The 19,505-nt window shown below is 40.3% G+C and overlaps 2 protein-coding genes across 4 annotated transcripts; one reads left to right on the forward strand and one right to left on the reverse strand.

Moving 5' to 3' along the window:
- Positions 1 to 1,199: 1,199 nt before the first annotated feature.
- ldlrad2 (low density lipoprotein receptor class A domain containing 2) lies at positions 1,200 to 11,526 on the forward strand. 2 transcript variants are annotated; one of them, XM_020104263.2, is made up of 5 exons: positions 1,200 to 1,404; positions 3,344 to 3,829; positions 5,360 to 5,509; positions 5,687 to 5,827; positions 7,436 to 11,526. In XM_020104263.2, exons 1-5 carry the CDS (start codon positions 1,215 to 1,217, stop codon positions 7,738 to 7,740), a joined length of 1,272 nt encoding a protein of 423 aa, XP_019959822.2. In that variant the 5' UTR covers positions 1,200 to 1,214; the 3' UTR covers positions 7,741 to 11,526. The 2 variants fall into 2 exon arrangements, with proteins under 2 accessions (XP_019959822.2, XP_019959823.2); XM_020104264.2 differs by having other exon boundaries at positions 5,690 to 5,827.
- A 1,237-nt stretch (positions 11,527 to 12,763) lies between these two features.
- On the reverse strand, positions 12,764 to 14,240 carry g0s2 (G0/G1 switch 2). Of its 2 annotated transcripts, none has more exons than XM_020104268.2 (2): positions 14,179 to 14,240; positions 12,764 to 13,775 (listed from the first exon to the last, which is right to left on the reverse strand). In XM_020104268.2, exon 2 carries the CDS (start codon positions 13,768 to 13,770, stop codon positions 13,381 to 13,383), a length of 390 nt encoding a protein of 129 aa, XP_019959827.1. In that variant the 5' UTR covers positions 13,771 to 13,775; positions 14,179 to 14,240; the 3' UTR covers positions 12,764 to 13,380. The 2 variants fall into 2 exon arrangements, with proteins under 2 accessions (XP_019959827.1, XP_019959826.1); XM_020104267.2 differs by having other exon boundaries at positions 12,764 to 13,778.
- Positions 14,241 to 19,505: the final 5,265 nt, after the last annotated feature.

Genomic DNA, 19,505 nt, shown 5'->3' on the forward strand with positions numbered 1-19,505 from the left:
TCACTAGTTGTAGTGAGTTCCCAAGGTTATTTTTTTACACCTATATATGTTAATGTATATCACTTACTATCACTTACTTGGCATTAAAAGTAACCTCACCAATTGCTACATTGCAATTTTGACCATGTTATTCATTATTTGGTCAATTGTTTGTAACCATTTCTTATATGTATCAGGTGCACTTCGCTTCTCTCCACAAGAGGGCAGCAGATTCTCACAAAGCTTGGTTTTGTGCACGAATGTGATACAGAACATTTTGTGGTGGTGCTGAGGTGTATGTGGTGATGATGATATTTGACTTCTACAGTTTAAGTGGTCTGTATTTATAAGTTCTGCTAAGCCAAAAGACAAACTTTCAATCATGAGTTAGATGCAGTTTCATTAGAATTTGTATAGGTTTGTCTATTTAAAGGTACAGTGTGTAGAATTTTGTGATATCTAGTTATGAAATGTCATGTTGCAGCTGAACACCCCTCAACTCACCCTCTCCTCCCAAACATGAAAAAGAACCTGTGGAAACCTTCAGTTGTCATAAAAACTCAAAAGGTGTTTAGTTTGTCCAGTCTGGACTAATGTAAAAATCATGGCGGCCTCCGTAGAGAGGACCCCCTCAATGTAGATATAAAGTATTTAAATATAAAGTATTTGAATATAAACTAGTGAAAACATCATGAGGATTATTCTACATTAAATTTCTGCCAATATTTCCATTTCACCTAAATCTTACACACTGGACCTTTAAATTGTATCAGTCAGTGGGAACAGGGCAGTGTGCACTCAGTTTGTGGACAGAGTTTAACATGTCTTCTGCTATGTTAATTAGCAACAACAGTTCATGTTGTTTCTGAAATGCTTCATATCCAAATGATTGCTTTAAGCTTTATTTTGAAACGTTGTGAACTTGGGTTTTTGTGACGATTGCTTAAAAACAGCTAAAATAGCCAATATGCGATGCATGAAAAAATAACACAAGTCAATTAAATGTTCAAGTTCAATTTCAGACCTGTAATAAAGCAAAATCTGTTTCATTTTATGAAAAACATTGACAATAAAATCTCCATTACAGATAAACCAGGTAGGATGAACACAAAATTGTCTCACTTCACTCTGCACCATGGACTGTTTGTCATTTAAAATATATGAATGAGCTGTGGAAGTTTCCGCGGGCAAACTTGTTCTTTTATCCTTCGAAGGCTTGACGTCTGGCTGTCGTCATGGAGAGGAGAGGACACGTGAACAGGGGGAGGCGGTTCAGCGGGACGGAGAGGCAGCAGACCGGCAGAGCTGAGGTGGGAGATGATGCGTTCACCGCGATGATGGAGGTGGACAGTCGTTGGCAGCGTGCGTCCAGGCTGCTCCTCCTGCTCTGCTTCATGACTCTCCACAGCTCGGCCATCGAGACCGGTAAGACTGCAGCCACACTGCCAGAGTCGAGCTCAAACAGGCGCACGCTTGTCTGGGCTCGTTTTTAAAGTTTGCATGTGGGTCTGCAGCAGAGAGAAGTGGTGCAGGTGCTTCAGACAGTCTGGAAGGTTTGCCTGCTGTCTCTCCATCTGGATCTGTTTTGTGTTTCTGTGTGTTCCCCTAAATCTGCCGCTGACAGCTTCACTCACAAACACCAGCAGGCTACATCTGAACCTTTTCCCTTTTGACACTGGACATTATAGTGCATATTCAAACATTAGGATATTATCAAGGTATCACAGTACAGCGTATAGTAGTAGTACAAATGACAAAAAGTAGCATCAGCTCTTCTTGAAGTATTGTTCCTGTGAGTGTTTTATTCTACACTTGACTCTTTAGATGTTGCTTTTGCCTGTGTAGTCCAAACTTAAAGGACCATAGAAATGATATGTTGACTACTCTACCATCTAAAATCTCTAAATATGTCTGGATTACTGCAGAAAGTCAGGGTTATAGAAAACACAGTGATTTTAAACAAATGAGTGTGCAAAGCCAGTGGTCTGGTCCCACAGGCTGCTCCTTCATCTTCACTGTAGTTTGTTTATATTGAGCTGTACTTTTTACTGGAGTAGCTCTCTTGCATTAAACATTGTGGGAAATATTGCAAATAAATTAGCTGTATTGATGGAACTGAATTTATAGATCTTTTCATTTTTGAATGTGAAGTATTGGATTCCCTGGACAAATGCAAGATAGTGATTTATTTGTCCATATGACATTTCTAAATGATTCACTAAATATACTTATCATGATATATATCAATATTGTGATATGAAATTGCAAATGCTGTGGTTTGTGGTTTTTGTAGATGACGTCCCTCTCCTGCTGTAAATCAGTGTATTGATCTTCTATCCTCTGTGCTATCCTCTGTGCTGTTCATGTACGTTGTTTGCAGACTGGATCAGTTTCAGTTTAAAGTGATTGTGTGTGTTAGAAGAACACATGGATAGAAAGTGAGGTTGCTTCCTTTTTCCATGCACGACTGTCTCAGAGACATTTCTCACTGCAGTGTGTCACTCAGGACATTGACTCTCACTCACCCTCTGAATTTGCTCCCTGAAATGGACTCCATTTACAGTCATAGTGTTTAAAAAGAGTCAAATTATCAGGTTTACTGGGGACTTGGCGTCCTCTGGTCCTCCATGTTTTGAACAATGTCTCTGGGGCTTTGTATTTACTTGTGCGGTGAAGAGGGGATAAGCTGCTTCCCACCAACAGGGGCTCCCAGGCTTTGGGACATTCCTGGAGGTCAGTGCAGGAGGATCTAGTTGTCGCCCAGGGTAACAGAGCTAATAAACTCCAGGGGTGGTCGTAAATTTTCCCATTATTTGGCCTGCAGCCCAGAGGCAGGGGACACTGGGTGGCTGGGTGTGGGCTGCTGAAGCCAGATCTGCCCACCCATCTGTTCTGGTCCTGCCTGAGGATGAGTAGTGAGCGGCTTCTCAAACTATCAACAACACTGATGACACGGCTGACGTAGGATACACTGATGTGTACATGTTATTGCCTTGCATTTATGTGTACTAAAGAAAAAAAACAACTAACTCAACAAATAACTCAGCTTGTTCAATAACATTACTGGAATTTTTAATGTAGCTGCCCTCTTTGTCCACACATTGAAGCCTTGTGGATATTCTCAGTCGGTATATCTGAGGGAGCTAAGTCAAGAGTAACTGGCGTCAGATTCGTGCCTCTCATCCCATTCTGCCCCTGATTTATCACCTCTACATACAGCAGTAATATAACTAGATTTACCAACAGTTTGTATTTATTATCAGCTAATTTACACAATCAACAGAATAAAAAAATCCCAATCCCCTAACCCTTGTTGGATTGCTCCATGTATTGTTTTCTCTGAGAGTTGTGTTTTCCTTGGCAGTAAATGTGGTGGACTTCTGTGGCCAGATGATCCGAGGTGACGGCATGATCGTGAACTCGCATCAGGAATCCAAGAAGTACTACTTTGTAACCATGGGGACTGACTGCCACCTCACCATGCAGGCCATCTCTCCTAAAGATAAAGTCCAGTTCCACTTCCGTTTCTTCCTGGTCTACAGTTTGCTGCGAGTGGCCCCTGTGAGCCCAGCTCCTCTCTTCCCAGAGTCTCCTCGTGACCCTGTACCCCTCAACCCGAGACTGGAGCCCACCTCTGGTGAAAACCTGGGGGACCCGTGTCACGCCGGCTCATATGTTCAGTTTTATGATGGGAGGGACAGGAGTTCTCCTCCCCTCGGGCCACCTCTTTGTGGTAAGAGCCCACCCCGGCCAGTGCTGTCAACAGGAAACTACCTGACCCTAAGGCTGGTGACCCGGGGGACTCAGCCCAGAGTTGATTTTGTGGGAGACTTCACCTCCTTCAGACTGGGTAAGTGAAGTGCAGACTTGGTTAAAGTTAGGAAAGGATTTTGGACAGCAATCTCCTACATCTGACCATCTATCCACCTTCCAGTCTCCTGTTTTTAGAATTGATTATTGGAAATGTTTCGATGACTCTGTGTCAAGTGAACCAATACCATGGTGGAGGTTGAAATGTAAAAAAAATTGGTATAAAATGAGCCTGCAAAGTTCACGCTGTTCTGTCACTCTGAAAAGCTACGTATAAGATCAGTGTAGATAAAAAAAAGTGATTTTAAATGTGTTGTTCAGGTTAGGGGTAGAAGCAGGACGGAACGTTAATCAATTCTGCTGTAGAGAGTTTTTTTGTCCTCAGCATGACTCCACTTTGTCTGTGTCTTTCTACGTGTGTGGCACCACTCTTTCATCCAGAATTTTTTTTCAATCAATCAATCAGATTTTATTTGTTTAGCCATATTCAACAAATCACAATTTATCTGATGGGACTTAACAAGGTGTGACATCCTCTGCCATTAACCCTCAGCAAGAGTAAGGAAAAACTACTACAAAATCCTTTTAACAGGGGAAACAAATAACCTCAGAAACCTCAGAGAGCCACATGTGAAGGATCCCTCTCCCAGGACGGACAGAAGTGCAATAGATGCCATGTGTAATGGAGAAAAATAACAGTATTTACAACTTGAATAGAAGAAACAGTTGTAATGGAAATGTGTTTCAATGTTTAAAGTATTTGTACAAGAAAGTGTCTGTTAGAGATGAAGGGAGCAGCAATGACCAACGAATTTAGCAGTTATTGTGAGTAATGGTAGAGTAAGTGAGTAGGCATATTGTATATCAAGCAGTCTTGTTGTAATCAAAGTCCATGATCAGCCGTCACTTCGATCAGGATCCACCACCACTTTTTTGCATCTGCCAGGTGTTAGAAACATCATCAATGCCCCCACTCACTCACGATGAATCCTGCGGATGATCCTCTGTTTTCTCACACTGGGTCCTTTTGACATTCTGCCATCATTTCCGTAAAGTGTATGTCTATGTCCTGGGTTTATACCCAGTGTAGGAAAGTTATCAGTAGGCTGTGGACAATATGGTGAAAGTTTTCATTGTTTGTGTTTTTAAATTGAGGCATGTACATGCTGTGTACATGTTAAATCTGGTATAGAGATCCCTCGAGCTGTAAATAGGGGCCATACAAATTAAATTTGATTGACTGATTGTTGTTTCTCTATGTATTCAACAAGGGGAAATCTGTTTAAAGAGATTTATTCAGAGTTTTTTATTTCTATGAAGGTTACATTATACTAGTGTCAGTGATTCCAAGTGTCATCTCAGCGGCTTGTTGTTATGGTTCTGCTGTTTTCATACTGTTTAGAGCATGGTCTCTGAGAGATGCTATTGACAGATAAACATTGCAATGCAGGAAAGCATCTCTGTGGAGCCCAACCAGGATTATTGTGGTGCTGCTGCCTAGCCCTCATCTGAACACATGCAGGTCCTTCCTCTTATGCATGGATTCCTTGATTGCCATCTTCCTTCTCAGGTTTCAACCAATCAGAGTGCAGCAGTGAGCCCTACTTCACCTGCAGGAATGGCAAGTGTGTCCCTCTCAGCCTGGTGTGTGATGATAAAGGCATTGACAACTGTGGGGATGGAAGTGACCTGGAGGAGAACTTGACCACAGGCTGCGAAGGTCAGTTAGGTGATGAGGTGGCACTTTGTGATGAGCTGGCTTTTAAAGACAACATTCTTTACCCCCTGATCAAGCAGGAAATTCTGGGATTCTGAAGTGCCATAAAAGGAAGAGCTTTTGTGGTCATGATTACTTTTCATACCATTTAATAGTTGACACTAATCTGTCCTTCACCAGCAGGTCAGTTATTACCTCCTGAACCTCCACCACCGATAGCCACACCACCCCCACCTTTCGGGAATCCACCCACAGTGCCACTTCCCACACGTATGAACTGTGGCATGCCAGACAGTGCTCCCAGCCATGAGTCAGTAACAGGTGAGTGACCAAAGTATTACAATGAATCTTGATTATATTCAGCTTGCAGGAAAATCTCCCATTCCAGACAAGATTAACTCACTGTGTAATGTTTATGTCCAGTGGTCAGTTGGTTAGTCAGCAGATTAACTCAAAGCCCATTTGGATGCAAAGTAGCCTGATGACTGGGTATAAAGCTGATGGAGGTGGCTATTGAGTTGTTAATTTCAGCTAAATTCTAGTAAACCAATAGGTGTTGAAGGATTCTCAAAGCAAAGGGCAGCCTTTTGAGTTATTTGTCTCTATTCCAGCGTCAGATGTGCAAACAAAGACTGTCTGGGCCAGGCCGTCAGCTTCTGATGGATTTTAAGACCCGGCTGTTCTGAGAAAACAGCCATTCTTCTGTTCAGACTGTTCAACTGAGAGTGGGAGATTCACATTTGCCCACTGTGCAATGTGGCAGCAGTTTATTAGCTGAGATACATTTGAATAGATCCTTGTCTGCCCACAGTGAGGAACCATAGCCTGGGTGAACCAACACACTGATTCAGTAACAACTAGTTTGACTGTGGTTCAATTTGGTAATGGGCTCCAAGCACATCAATATATAAGGTTCAAATATTCCACAGTGAGTAGCTCAAATGACTGTGACACAGACACAGAGGCATTACAACATGGTAGGCAAAGGAGGCAATTGCCTGGGGCCCTGATCTGAGACGGGGCCCCTGAGAATGGCTGAATATGTTAGTCCACAGCAACCACAATTTTGAATGACCCCCCTTGTTTGCCTACAGGCCCCTAAAGTCATTTGATACGCAAATCTAGTGCATCTCTATCTATATTTAAGAATAAATAGATATTAACATTTTTTTCTGACTGTGTGAAAAAGGTAAATAGAGCTGTATTTGGCAGAATGTTGAAGTGCTGTTAGAGACTCTGTCGGCTTTCATTCACAGCACACATTTCTGGTTCAAATCCCAGTTCAGCCAGGGTCTTTCTGTGTGGATTTTGTATATCCTCCCCATGTCTTTGTGGATTTTCTCCAGATACTTTTGCTTCCTCAGCCATGAAGGCATAGTTCACCAAAAAACTCACCACTGAGCCAATGGAGGGGTGGGTGATGTGTTTGAGTCCACAAAACACTTTAAGAGTTTCACGGGTTGTTTCTCAGACTGCCTCACACCATGTCTGTTGCACTCAGGGCCAAGCTCGTGGTTTCCTGCAGTAAAGAAAGAGTAAATACAGACCTACAGACACTTTTCAGCCTGGTATTGACATTTCTATATTTAAGTAACAGTACCTATTAAAGCCAGGATAAGTCACAATATCGGACCCATCCAGAAAACATGCTGGGTGGTAATAAAAATGACAATTGAGGATGAAAGTTACTTTTTATGTTAATTTTATTTTGATAGAATGAGGAAAGGAGGACATCTACCACCTGCCTTTAGCAGTTTGTGGTGTCAGTGTCTCCTCTGAATTGTTCAATCCCTAAAATGTCAGAAATGGAGAATCTGATGTGGGAAAATGTGTGTAGGTCTTCAGCCAGTGAATCTAAAGAATTTCTGATACATCTTTCCCTCCAGTATTATAACATATTCAAATATGTTTTTCCTCTTTTATCTCCAGACTCTCCTTCCTCCCTGTCTTTGATGATTCTCTACATCGTCCTGGCCGTGGTGGCTGGTGGCTTGGTTCTGTGCTGGTGCTGCTGGTCACCTGGCTGGTTCCTGTGGCATGTCAGCATCTGTCGCTTTTTACCCTGCTGCAACTTGGCCTGCGCCTCTTGCCAGATGTGTTCCCGCAGCTGCATCCACAGCAAGGAGCACCGACTGGCAAAAGTCACCCCTCACACACCTGTCAATGGGATCCCGACTGGCACAGCGGCCACTGGCAACAATGCTGAGGAAAATGTTACCACAGCAGCTGTTTAGAGCAGAAGGACTGACAGTGAGCTGTGATCAGTGGTGAACATGAACAGCTTAACATGACCAAGAATCCTTTTAGTGCAGGATGGACTTGTGTGGTCAAGTGTATCACGCTGGAAAGAGCGAATGCTAAAGGGTATCGATTAACTTGTGGTTTGCGTGCTTTAAATGAGATGATGCAGGTGATGAGACTGTTGTGTTTATGTTGTTTTAAGAAGGTAGAGCAGGGTACAGTGTGACTATGGATTGTATGAACGTATGAATGTATCTGACAGGAAAGGATTAAGGGTTCTTAGAATCACTTGAGGAACATTTGTGTTCACAGCAGGCTTTACCTCTGTTGAACTTACATATTATAGTGGAAGCACCAACAGCTTAAAGGGATAGTTCACCAAAAATTATAATTTACTTATTATCTTCTTACCACTATGCCGATGGAGGGGTCGGCGAAGTGTTTGAGTCCACAAAACACTTTTGAGTGTTTTGAGAGGTGAACAGTGTTGCAGCCGAATCCAATACGATTGTGACCTCTTTTTCAGATGTAATAAAACAACGGGAATAAAAACATAACATAGCATGCCTCCATACTGCTCGTACAAGCCCCAACATTCATATTGGACTCCTTTACACTGTGTTTTTAGCCTAAATGTCCTCTGATAATCTCCTTTGACACACGTTCACGTATGGACAGGCACACGGGAACTGTGCACACACTCTCGCCCAAGTGTTGGGCGTGTTTTTTGTGGACCCAAACACTTCATCTACTACTCCACCCTGGCATAGTGGTGAGTAGATAACGGTTGGATTTTTCAGCCAGTAAAGCATCTCCAGAACATACAATGGTGTGTATTAGGCTATGAGTGTGTACAGTTTTACTTATATATATATATTTTTTTTTGTGTTTCTTCTAAATGTGTTTTTATGTCCTGTTTTAGAAGTAATAATTTAGGTAGACAGTTAAACTACAGCTCCAGTGTACAGCTTTGACCAAAGGTCTGCCATGGACACATGTTGAGGACCCAGCCACAGAACAAAGTCAACCAACCACCTGGGGATAACAGCTGTTCTCCACTGGAGAAATTCCTTCAGACACTTAACTCTCCTCCCAGCAGTTTGCTATTGTTCGTCATACAGTACGAGCCAATGGGAAGTCTGGACACTGGAGCACAAAGTGGTCCAGTATCTAGCGGTCAACATGCTGTAGAGATATACGTATAGTATTATATCCCAACAAGTGTGTGTGCATAACATACAACAAATTTAACAGAAACATGCAAAATCATTTACTGGAAATCGATTTAATTCTATTTAATTCTTTTAGTGCCAATCACAACATACGTTATTTGAAGGCACTTAACATAGTAAGATGCAGACATCACAATACTAAAGAGAAACCGAACAGTTCAGTAGAGATGGCAGCCCACCCTGAGTCAAGTCCCGAAGAAGATGAAGGATGTGTGATTCCATGATATTTTAACTGGAGGTTGTGAGGCTCACCAGGACACAGCACATTACACTCATGTGACTGCTAAACACGTCATTCTAAAACCATCTGCACTGATCTATACCCTCCACTCATCTTTGAAGGCTCTCTATCAGATGTTGGGACCTGGCTGCATGCTTTTCCAGTTCATCATTCTTCCAGCCAGTCAGGCTCCACCGCGCCAAAATGGGAAAACCATTATGGTGTTGCCTTTGTGCACAGGGACATTGACACATTGTTACATACATACACCAACCGTTGCCACCAAGCTGGAGACGCACTATTCTGTAAAATACTATTGTTTGATTTAGTCTGATTAAGGCTACATGGAGTGGTGTCTACATACTCTTTCTGTATTTACTTGTTTGTGTTTATCGTAAAACTGTACACAAATAGAAATCAAGCTGGAAACACACCATACTAGAATATAGGTAATGTATATGTATTGACCCGAAGTCAATCAAAATCTAAATATGTGGTTGACTACTTTCTTGCAGATTCATCTGTTCTCCTCCTGACCTCATGTACAGTAAATAGTAAAGTAGAGTCAGTCACTGTACCCAGATTGATGGTCCATGTGAGAGGGGACTTTTTCATGTGTTCACCAGGCAAATCTTTTTGTGCCATTCTTTAGATGGAGTAGCTTCATAACCTTTCCTCACCCCTGCCACACTGTGTTGTGTGACCACCTGCATTACTGTCTTTCTAGGTGTTTTGAATTGTGTCCTGCATGCATGGGTAAGACATAAGGCCACATGGGCTTAAACAAACCCAGGTGTTCCAAGTTGCCGCACACTGAAGCATGCACACTTCATGCACACTTTCTGCTTACACTGCACAAGAATGCAGCTGCATCCTAACACCCATCAGACAACATACACACAGTACAATACACATCCCCTGAACTCTCACACACTCACACAGACATCCATGTGCGTCACTGTGGCAAAGGTCAGCTCTCCAGCTGGATGTCCCTTCCAGCAAAACTTTTCCCACATTTGACTTTAAACTGACATTTTATGATTTTTTTCTTATTGATGGATTCTACTGTTACAGGCTGATTTTATAACATTTTTGTGAATAAACAGTGTGACAATCTGTAAATGTCAAACATGGTGTAATTGACAGACAAATGTCACCCATTCATCAAGATTTTATATTAACTATGGATGGGCCAAGTGAAAGGGTTAACTTGAAATGATAAATCCACAAATTTCTCTTTTACCTCATTATTTTGGTTTTCATTCTTTCATCAGCTTTGTTTCCAGTAGCAGCTGTTTTCAGTGAGTTGTAATAAATTCACTTTCATATGTATGACTGACATCCAACAGTAGAGAGCAGCTGGTGAGCATAGTGGAACATTTAGCAGCCAAAGAGCCAGACTTCCCTCAGGAAGTAGTGGAAAAATAAACAGCTAAACTGAGAAGCAATATTTGACTTAAATTCATCAGGTGGACAAAAATCTGATTTCAAATGAATGCTAAGGTTGTTCTGTGTCTGCTGGTTTGATGATTATCCCCAAATAAAAAGACAAACCTATTAGACTATATGTTCTGAACATCTATGCTCAACATGTGAAACCGAGCACTTAAAAACTGATGTGAATTGCTGTGTGCTGCTACTTTCAATGGAGAGTCACTAAATGGTGCTGGAAAAGACACCATGGGGACTGAGAAGAGTTAAATGACTTAAGATTGATTGTGAAACTGTAGTGGGTCAGAAAACGTCAGCTCATATTTGGCCCAGGACGCATTTGTGTTAAACAATGAAGCCACATGTCTCCCAGACCACTTGAGCATTTGAGTGCATTCACACACTAATAAGCATATTTATGGCATCACTGTTTGATGTTTTCGTTCAGCCTGGCTCTGTCTTACCTTGGCATCACTGCCCAATGGGAATCTCCAACACGGCAATGACCAATGGTGTAACTTCAATCAGCCACAATGCTTTCAGCTGACCAATCATCATTCAGTGAATTGTGGACAGAGGGCTGGCCCAGCTGCTGAGAGCTAAACAAAGTTAATGCAGCTTTAAAGCAGGTTCATGTTAGTTGTAATTAAATGAAAAGATTTTTGAATGATTTGATTTGTTTGAAAGGAGTATATCTGTCACATTACAAATGAAATTCATGAACCTCTCTGCACAAGTACAACAGAGACATTCCTTTTACTAATTGCAGCAGTGTAAATAATGACGAACTATGTGAATAATTACTGAGTTAACAAAAAACGTAACTTTTATAACTTATAGGGTATTGATATGTGTTGTATATGGTTTTAAGTTTTAATAAATGCTGCACAATGGAAGCACTGCTTTCTTCTGTTTCTGAATTCCATACATTTTCTTTTGCCAGTTGAGAAATAAAATACAGTATCAAATACAGTAGCCTATATTTTTGTATGGGCTTCGCCCATCACTTCACTGACACAAATCAATGCTAACATTTAGAGAAATATTCCTAAGATGACTTCCATTAAATGGGAAATGTTCTCGACTAGACTTAACACAGAGGTTAGTTTGCAACACATTTGTTTTTCCTCTGGATCAAAATACAATTAATGTTGCTCTTCATGCCTCATGTGATTGTTATAAAGTTAAGTTCACAATTCAAAGCAGGATGTAATCAGATCCTGGTCTGCAACATTATACTCAATCTGAATCAGAGGCCGCTCAGTTGACACTGGGGAGGACTTGGCACAGAGTCAGCAGCTTCACACTGTGTATGTTGCTTCTGGTTTCCACTGGCAACCTTTCAAGTCAAATCCCTGTTTCTATGAAAGACCGAGCGGAATCTTTCCCAACCCTTTTGTCACTTTGATTTGACTTTTTCTAACTAACCTATTGCCCCTTAGTTAAATTGCTATGTTGTGGTACTGGAGGGTGAAGAACCTACTCAGAAGGAAACCTTTCAGTTGGTTCATTAATGTTGTTTTTATCTGTTTAAGCAAAGCTAAAATCAGATCAATTCTGTTTACTTATCTTTTTATGTTAAATAGATGTAAACAGTGTTAACCCTACTGCATCAGTCTGTGGGAATCACTACACACTACTACACAGAAATAAAGAAAACCCTGACACTGTTCAATCCCCCATTAAACACCTTAAAGTTTTTTTTTTTTATTATAAAAAACTGAAACTGCTATTCTGTCCTTATTATCCTGAAGGAACCTTTAATTTTCCACATACAGCAGCAAACACAAATGTGAGGTTCTCTTCTTCACTCTCCAAACTGGTCATCCTCAAATTATTTTCAGACCAGAGTACTGTGTTGACTCAGGGTTATATTGGCCTCCCACTCCTGTGTGTTCATGTGTCAGGCGGCATTGTTCCATTGTCAATCTGTGCTATCTCTGAGAGCCATGCTACTGGATGTATTAGTGGTTCAGCTGAGACGTGTTGTGATCCTATGAACTCTGTAATCAGCCACAGAAACAGACAGACAGATAGATAGATAGATAGATAGATAGATAGATAGATAGATAGATAGATAGATAGATAGATAGATAGGTATGTAGGTAAATAGATAGATCTCATATTCCACCATATTGTTCAAAATGACACCAGGTGATTTATTGAACATTACATAGAGCATTTATCTTTGAACATTCAAACTTAAAGTAAAAAAGTGAGGCTAAATAAATAAAATGATCTTCAAAAGTTGCACATTTACAGTATTTTCACACAGCATAATATTTCCAACATTGTTCCTCTCTTTAAATGTATGTTACTTTAGCAGCAGACACATCCACCAGACAATAGGTGGTGCTATACAGCAGTTTATGCAGCCAGGCAGACCCGAAGCCATGCTGCCTTCAGGTACTTCTCCTGAACTCAATGGTTTGAAATCTGACGTCCAATTGTTTTAATCAGAAAATATGAAGAAAGCAGACTCTGTAGAAAGTAGTTTTGTGTTTTGGCTATTTTCCTCTTTTCTTAAAACAATGTTTAAATGGAGCATAGGTGTTTTATTTATTCATTATTAACACATTACTAACCTATGACCACTGGTTTTGTAAGCAGCACAGAGTGGGAGGCAGCTCAGAAACTTCTCATTCAGCAGTCTTTAAAGCTTTATGTGTGTGTGTGTGTAGCTCATTGGTGTGGCAGGAGCAGTTTCCTAATAAATATCCCAAGTCACTGAGTCTTGACCCCTTTTGGTTTTAAGAAGCATGCAGCCGGGTGGCCATGCTTCGGTGGCTGAGTTTATGAGTCTTAGAGAGGGTCATGTTCAGGGTCATGGCCCCATTTTTATAAGCCAGCTCCTCCTCCGCCTCCTCTTCCTCCTCCTCCTCCTCCGCATCTTCCTGGCCTCCCACATTGTTCTGCGTCTCAGCCTCAACAGTTCTTTGCTCCCAGGCCAACACAAGGTCCTTTTCTGCATCCATCCAGTGACCAGAGGAGAAGGGTTGACACACAGTTTCAACCAACCCGATGATTGTCCCCAGTACAGCAAACAGAGAGCCCAGCAGATAGATCTTCAACAGACCCCGTCTGGGTTTTTGACTCAACATCTCTCTGGCAAAGGGGATAAGCTCCTGCATGGTTTCCATTCCTGCTGCTTTAGATAAGACATAAGAGTGGGTCAGAAATGATGTGTAGACCTTTAATAATGATTTTTAAAACACATAGAAACAACGGCTTGATGCATTTATCACACAAAACTACCAGACATTAGGTTGTTCCAGCTGTACCTAACCTCAGATAATTTAAAAATAACTAAGCCTTTTGGTTCTGGGAACTTAGTAGAAATTGTTGTTACCACATCACATACTAGCTGAACAGCAACAAGCAGCAGCATAAGAAACAAAGCTCTTAAATGGATTTGCACAACATACAAAACATATTTGACACGTAATAATAAATGCAGCAATAATAACTAGAAAATACACTATACAGTATGAGAAGCATAACACCCTTTACTGTGAATAACAAACAGCATGTCCACATGAATAGCTTACTGTAATGCAGTCTGTTAGTTCTTGTAGTCAGGCGTGTACTCCAGTTTGCTGCAGGAACACACCTTTTCTGGACACTCTGGCAATTTATATACCCATTCACTCCACCCACACTGTGACAGCTGCTGAATATTCATGTGTGGAGGAAGTACAGAAAGCCAGACACTTTGACCAAGATATGTGTAGACTTATTACTCAATTTTAAGCATGTGCATGTAAGAGTTGGCATTGTTGATAAATCACTAGTGTTACATCCATGGTCCATACATCTGTAGTTCCTGCCTCTATGAGTATCATTCTCTCAGTCCTCTAATTGTTCAAAAAACTAAAACTATAGCATCTATTCAACCTTAAATTGACTGAATATAGATAGATAGATAGATAGATGTACTGTATTGATCCCAAACTGGGAAATTATTGTATATATATATATCTCCTATGATAGTATGGGAAGGAAAAAGACAAAACAAAGATATGATCACCTTTCCATTATTTTAGAAAACTGTTACTTATTGTAAATTTTGTAATTTTGTTGATATGTTCAGTTACACCCTATTATTGCACTATTATTAGTATTATTATTATTATTATTGCACTTCTGTCCAAGAGAGGGAGAGGGATCCCTCACATGTGGCTCTCTCTGAGGTCTCCACGTTCTTTTTCCCTGTTTAAATTTTGATGTGTGAATAAGGGCTATACATATACAATTTGATTGATTCATTGATTCATTGATCAAGATTCTAATGGTTTGTTGTCATTTTGATCCAGTGTCGGAGTCGGTAGACTAAAATCCATTTAGGTGACCAGGCCCCATTTGAACCGTCACCAAATGAGGGGAAAGGTTGTATAAACCCTGCAGCATTCCTGTTGCTCCAACTCTGGCAATACGTGTGAGAACAATGGTCAGAGTGTACGCCATAGAACACACACGTACCACACACACTCATAATTGTGACTAACAAGGAGCCGCACAGGAAGTGAGGGATGTTCTGAATCACAGCGTGTGCTGCCAGCACTCCCCTGACTGTAAGCCAGAGCAGACATTGTGATTAAATGAACTCATCTGTTTTCAGCTTTTCCTGATCAAGAAGATGTTATTAGATAGTTGTAAAAGCTTTTTGGTCTAAAACTGTAATTTAAAAGTTTTTTTTCTAAATACAGTCAGTTTTTTACCAATGCCTTATTTTCATTCTGTTAGGATCCATAATGGACCTTGATTTTTGACACCAGTGTAACTACTAATATGAAATGACTGCGGGATGTTTCAGATCCCTGACTGTGTGCATGTTCACTCAACAGGGAGATGTGTTTAAATCATCCAGAAAAACCATGATAATTATATGTATTGTTCACACAGTTTTTCTTGTTATGACCATTTTGATCTAAAGTTTTTGGTGCTCATACATTTTTAATTTGTAGAATGATATATCTGTGACAAATATTCAGAACAAATGACATCACTCAGAGGAGCCTGAAGAAAACTGTACCCATTAAACACTATTATAGAAACCCTGACAGTGAAAGATCTACATGTACACTCACACCCTGTGTTTCTGTCATTTCCTGTATCAGCTTCCTGAGCTTGCATTGTAGTATTCCACTGGGCAACTATCTATCTATATAATTACCTATACATTCTTGTTATGTGTATTGAGTGTGTGTGTGTGTGCAGGTGTCTCTCTCTCTCTCTCTCTCCCTTGCTCTCTCCTCCCTTTGTCCTGCAGGTGAGAAGTGGAAGATTGGCTGCCAGCTCCAGAAGATCTGTGGATGGCTCACACTTCAGCCCAGTAGCCAATCAGAGACAGAGGGCACCATTTTCAAAGCCTCTCTTTTGCTTTGTTCTCGCTCTGTTGCTTTCTATCGAGCAAGGTTTGTGGTTGGGAGGTTGAACTGAGGTAAGGCTGGGGTACCCTATACATTCTCACACGTAGGAAGAAATTGTTATGTACACTAGGTTATGGGTTGTTGCCACTGATGTACTTTTATTAGTTTCAGACACTTTTTTTAGATAAGATAGTCAGGCCTTTTGTGTTATTTTACTTTCTTACAGATATAGTTGAGCTAGGCCCTATTTTGTTGTACTTTGTTTATTTTGTTTGGCACAACCCCCACAGTTCCTCCTTCCCCCACATGTTTCAAACCTACATTTGTTGTTTACCATCAGTTAAATTGTAAATAAACCTTTTTTCTTTGACTGCCTCACGTCCACGCTGAGTTCTTTCTTTGTTAATTGTCAGTGTTATTGTTTCTGCAAACACGGAAACGTAACAATTCTCATCAGTTACATTCTATATCAGTTACATTCTACATCAGTCACTTTCTACATCAGTTACATTTTACATCAGTCACACACTCACACACTCACACACACACACACACACACACACACACACACACACACAGCTATCTAATGATCTAATACTTATTTTGGACTCATTACAGCCACAGTGTTTTTCTAACATGTACGTTCGGTCACCTCCATATCACATTAACTGACGAGACAGAGTCAAAAACTCGATGCTGAGGGGGTAGAGCAGTCGTCCTCCAACCAGAAGGTCGGAAGTTCAATCCCCAGTCTTCCCATCTGCATGCCAAAGTGTCCTTGGGCAAGATACTGAACCCCAAACTGTCCAATAGAACAACAAAAATTGCTAGCTATAGAAGCACTGTATGTATGAATGTGTGTGTGAATAGGTGAATGGCAAACTGTAGTGTAAAGCGCTTTGAGTGGTCATCAAGACTAGAAAAGCGCTATATAATTACAACCATTTACGCACACACACACAGTAAAGATAGAACAAAAGAATTGAATACATAAGGTACAGAGTGGTCATACGTCACTGTCAGGTCATGGTTAAAATCATAAAGATAAGAAGAACTTTATTACACCCCCCCCCACACACACACAAACAAGCACAAGCTGGATGCGGGTGATTAGCGTGACCGTAGCAGAGCAGTTTGACTAACTGAATAAAGTCATGCATTGAGCCACCATAAACATATAAAGACTCCTCTGCTGTCAGGGTTATCAGATGATCCACATAACTTGGACCGCATGAATCAGCTGATGGTTTGTCATGAGGCTGATATATGGCAGTCAGCGGGTTTAGGTTGGATTGTTCCCCTGCACATGCTAAATATTTACAATTTATTTAGACAGCACATGCATTTGGTATGTATAAGCTGAATCTATAAATTTACATATAATCCATACATACATATGTGTCTATCTGAATGATACTATCATTCAGATAGTTATGGTAAGGTTATTATAGCCTACATGGGGTTTCTGCGAAAACTATGTGTACATATGTATCCTCCACTTTCTACCTTGATAACATACAATTGAAAAAAATCATATAGGCTGTATATATTTGTCATATCTTTGCAAAATTCTACAGATATAGACATTGAAACTATAGTGAGTTATCAGTTATGTAATCACCTGTAGGCTATAACTTGTGGTATGTTTATTGTGTATGGGGAAAACACATCGTTATTCAGTTAGAAGCTTTATTAGTTTCTCAGTTTCTAAATTGAGTTCTCCACAAACATAATAAGGCTAGTTTTAGATCCTGTATATGACACATAGTTAGGCTACAGTTTGGCAGAGAAAGGTTTAAGGCTTAACAAATAATTGAAAATACCCTTTTATATCGAAAAGCATATTCAGATGACATGTTGTCTTTTAATACAATCAATAGTGTGTAGTGTTATAGATATTTGTACTTTCCTGTGTTATTCATCTCTGTCTGTTTTCCACTGTTCTCCTCTGACAACATTCAGCTATTACAATTTCAAAGGTCCTTCATCCCAACAGCCATAACACTTTTTAACAAACATGTAAAATCAATGTAAGTATCATTCCTGTGTACTTACTCTGTTACTTTACTTTAAAACTGCTCACTTTGCACAAACACAGACTGTAATCTGAACATCTCAACCTCCTATATATATATATATATATATATATATATATACCTTGTGCAATATTCACATTAAATCTTCAGGTGTGTTGTGTAATACTTTTTGAATTGTTACATCCAATGTATATTTCCACTTCCCATGTGCAATATCACTGTTAATTTCCAGTATCTTTGTATAGTGTTTACATTTTTCTTTATATTTATCTATATATATATGTATATCTTATTTTCTTACTTTTATTTATTTTTATTTTTATTTTTTTCTATCTTAATGCCCTTCTGCTGCTGTAATGTCGACATTTCCTCAGTGTGGAATGAATGAATCTTATCTTATCTTATTACAAGCCTTCAGTGCAACACTGTCTTCTCCTACAGTGACACACCATGTTCCTGTTGCTGCCTGTCAGGACTTCTTCATTAATCACTTATTCATGGTCAAGCATATCCAATAATGTACAGTACATGCTGATTTGTCTGTTTGACGTATGTGGATGCGAGCATCTACTGCAATGTAGGCTGTGACACAGTATGGCTGCCATTCAGTGTTGCACTGATCACTGTCTCATTTCATGCTGCATTCCTAATGAGTGGTTAGTTGACAATGGTCAAAACAGTTTTTTCAGCTCGTCTCTCTCAGTACGACATAGGATCGCCCTCCTGGAGCCGTGGCATGATATGCAAGGTATTGCCATGTTTCTTTAATGTTGGTCATCTTTTTGTCTTGGGCAGCCTTACAGGCCTTTCAAAATAGACAGTAAAATGGTATTGTTTGTTTTTAATCACTGAGAGGCTTTCCCCCATCTCACATTATCGGACTTCTCACCACCTCCCTCCCCTGCATATACTCGTAGGACTGCAGGACAAGCTGTTGCTCTCCGTCTCCGTGGCAATGCCTGGGACAGAGCCTGGCCTCACAGTGGAAACTGCCAAACAATAGCGATTTCCGAAATCTGAGCGGTTGTTGATTTTCCCATCACTGCATTCTCTGCCTATATATGATGGCATTCACCCAACATAAATCTTAATGGGAGAGTTTTCTTCTGTTCCATTTTTCTGCCATACCTTTGGAACATGTAAAACACAGCACTCCTTTGTCTTGATCGCGTTTTCTGTGTTCCTATTATCTATTATCTCTTTATCAGCACTGTAATTTGTGTGACAGCAGGAAGGGTCAGCCACTGTGATACTAGATGAATGCTTTGTCACTTGTTCAGTTTTCAGGATCCGTACAGGCATGTGTGTATGTATGTAAAATATTAGAAAAACGACTTGAAATACGATATTTGGTAAATGGTCTGTATTTAGATACACTTTTCTAATCTTGATGACCACTCAAAGCGCTTTATACAGTGCCTCTATGTGCAACACTTTTTCTATCATACATCAATCATACACTGCTGGCAC

This window comes from Paralichthys olivaceus, chromosome 2 (assembly GCF_024713975.1).
Source record: "Paralichthys olivaceus isolate ysfri-2021 chromosome 2, ASM2471397v2, whole genome shotgun sequence".
NCBI classification, from domain to species: Eukaryota; Metazoa; Chordata; class Actinopteri; order Pleuronectiformes; family Paralichthyidae; genus Paralichthys; species Paralichthys olivaceus.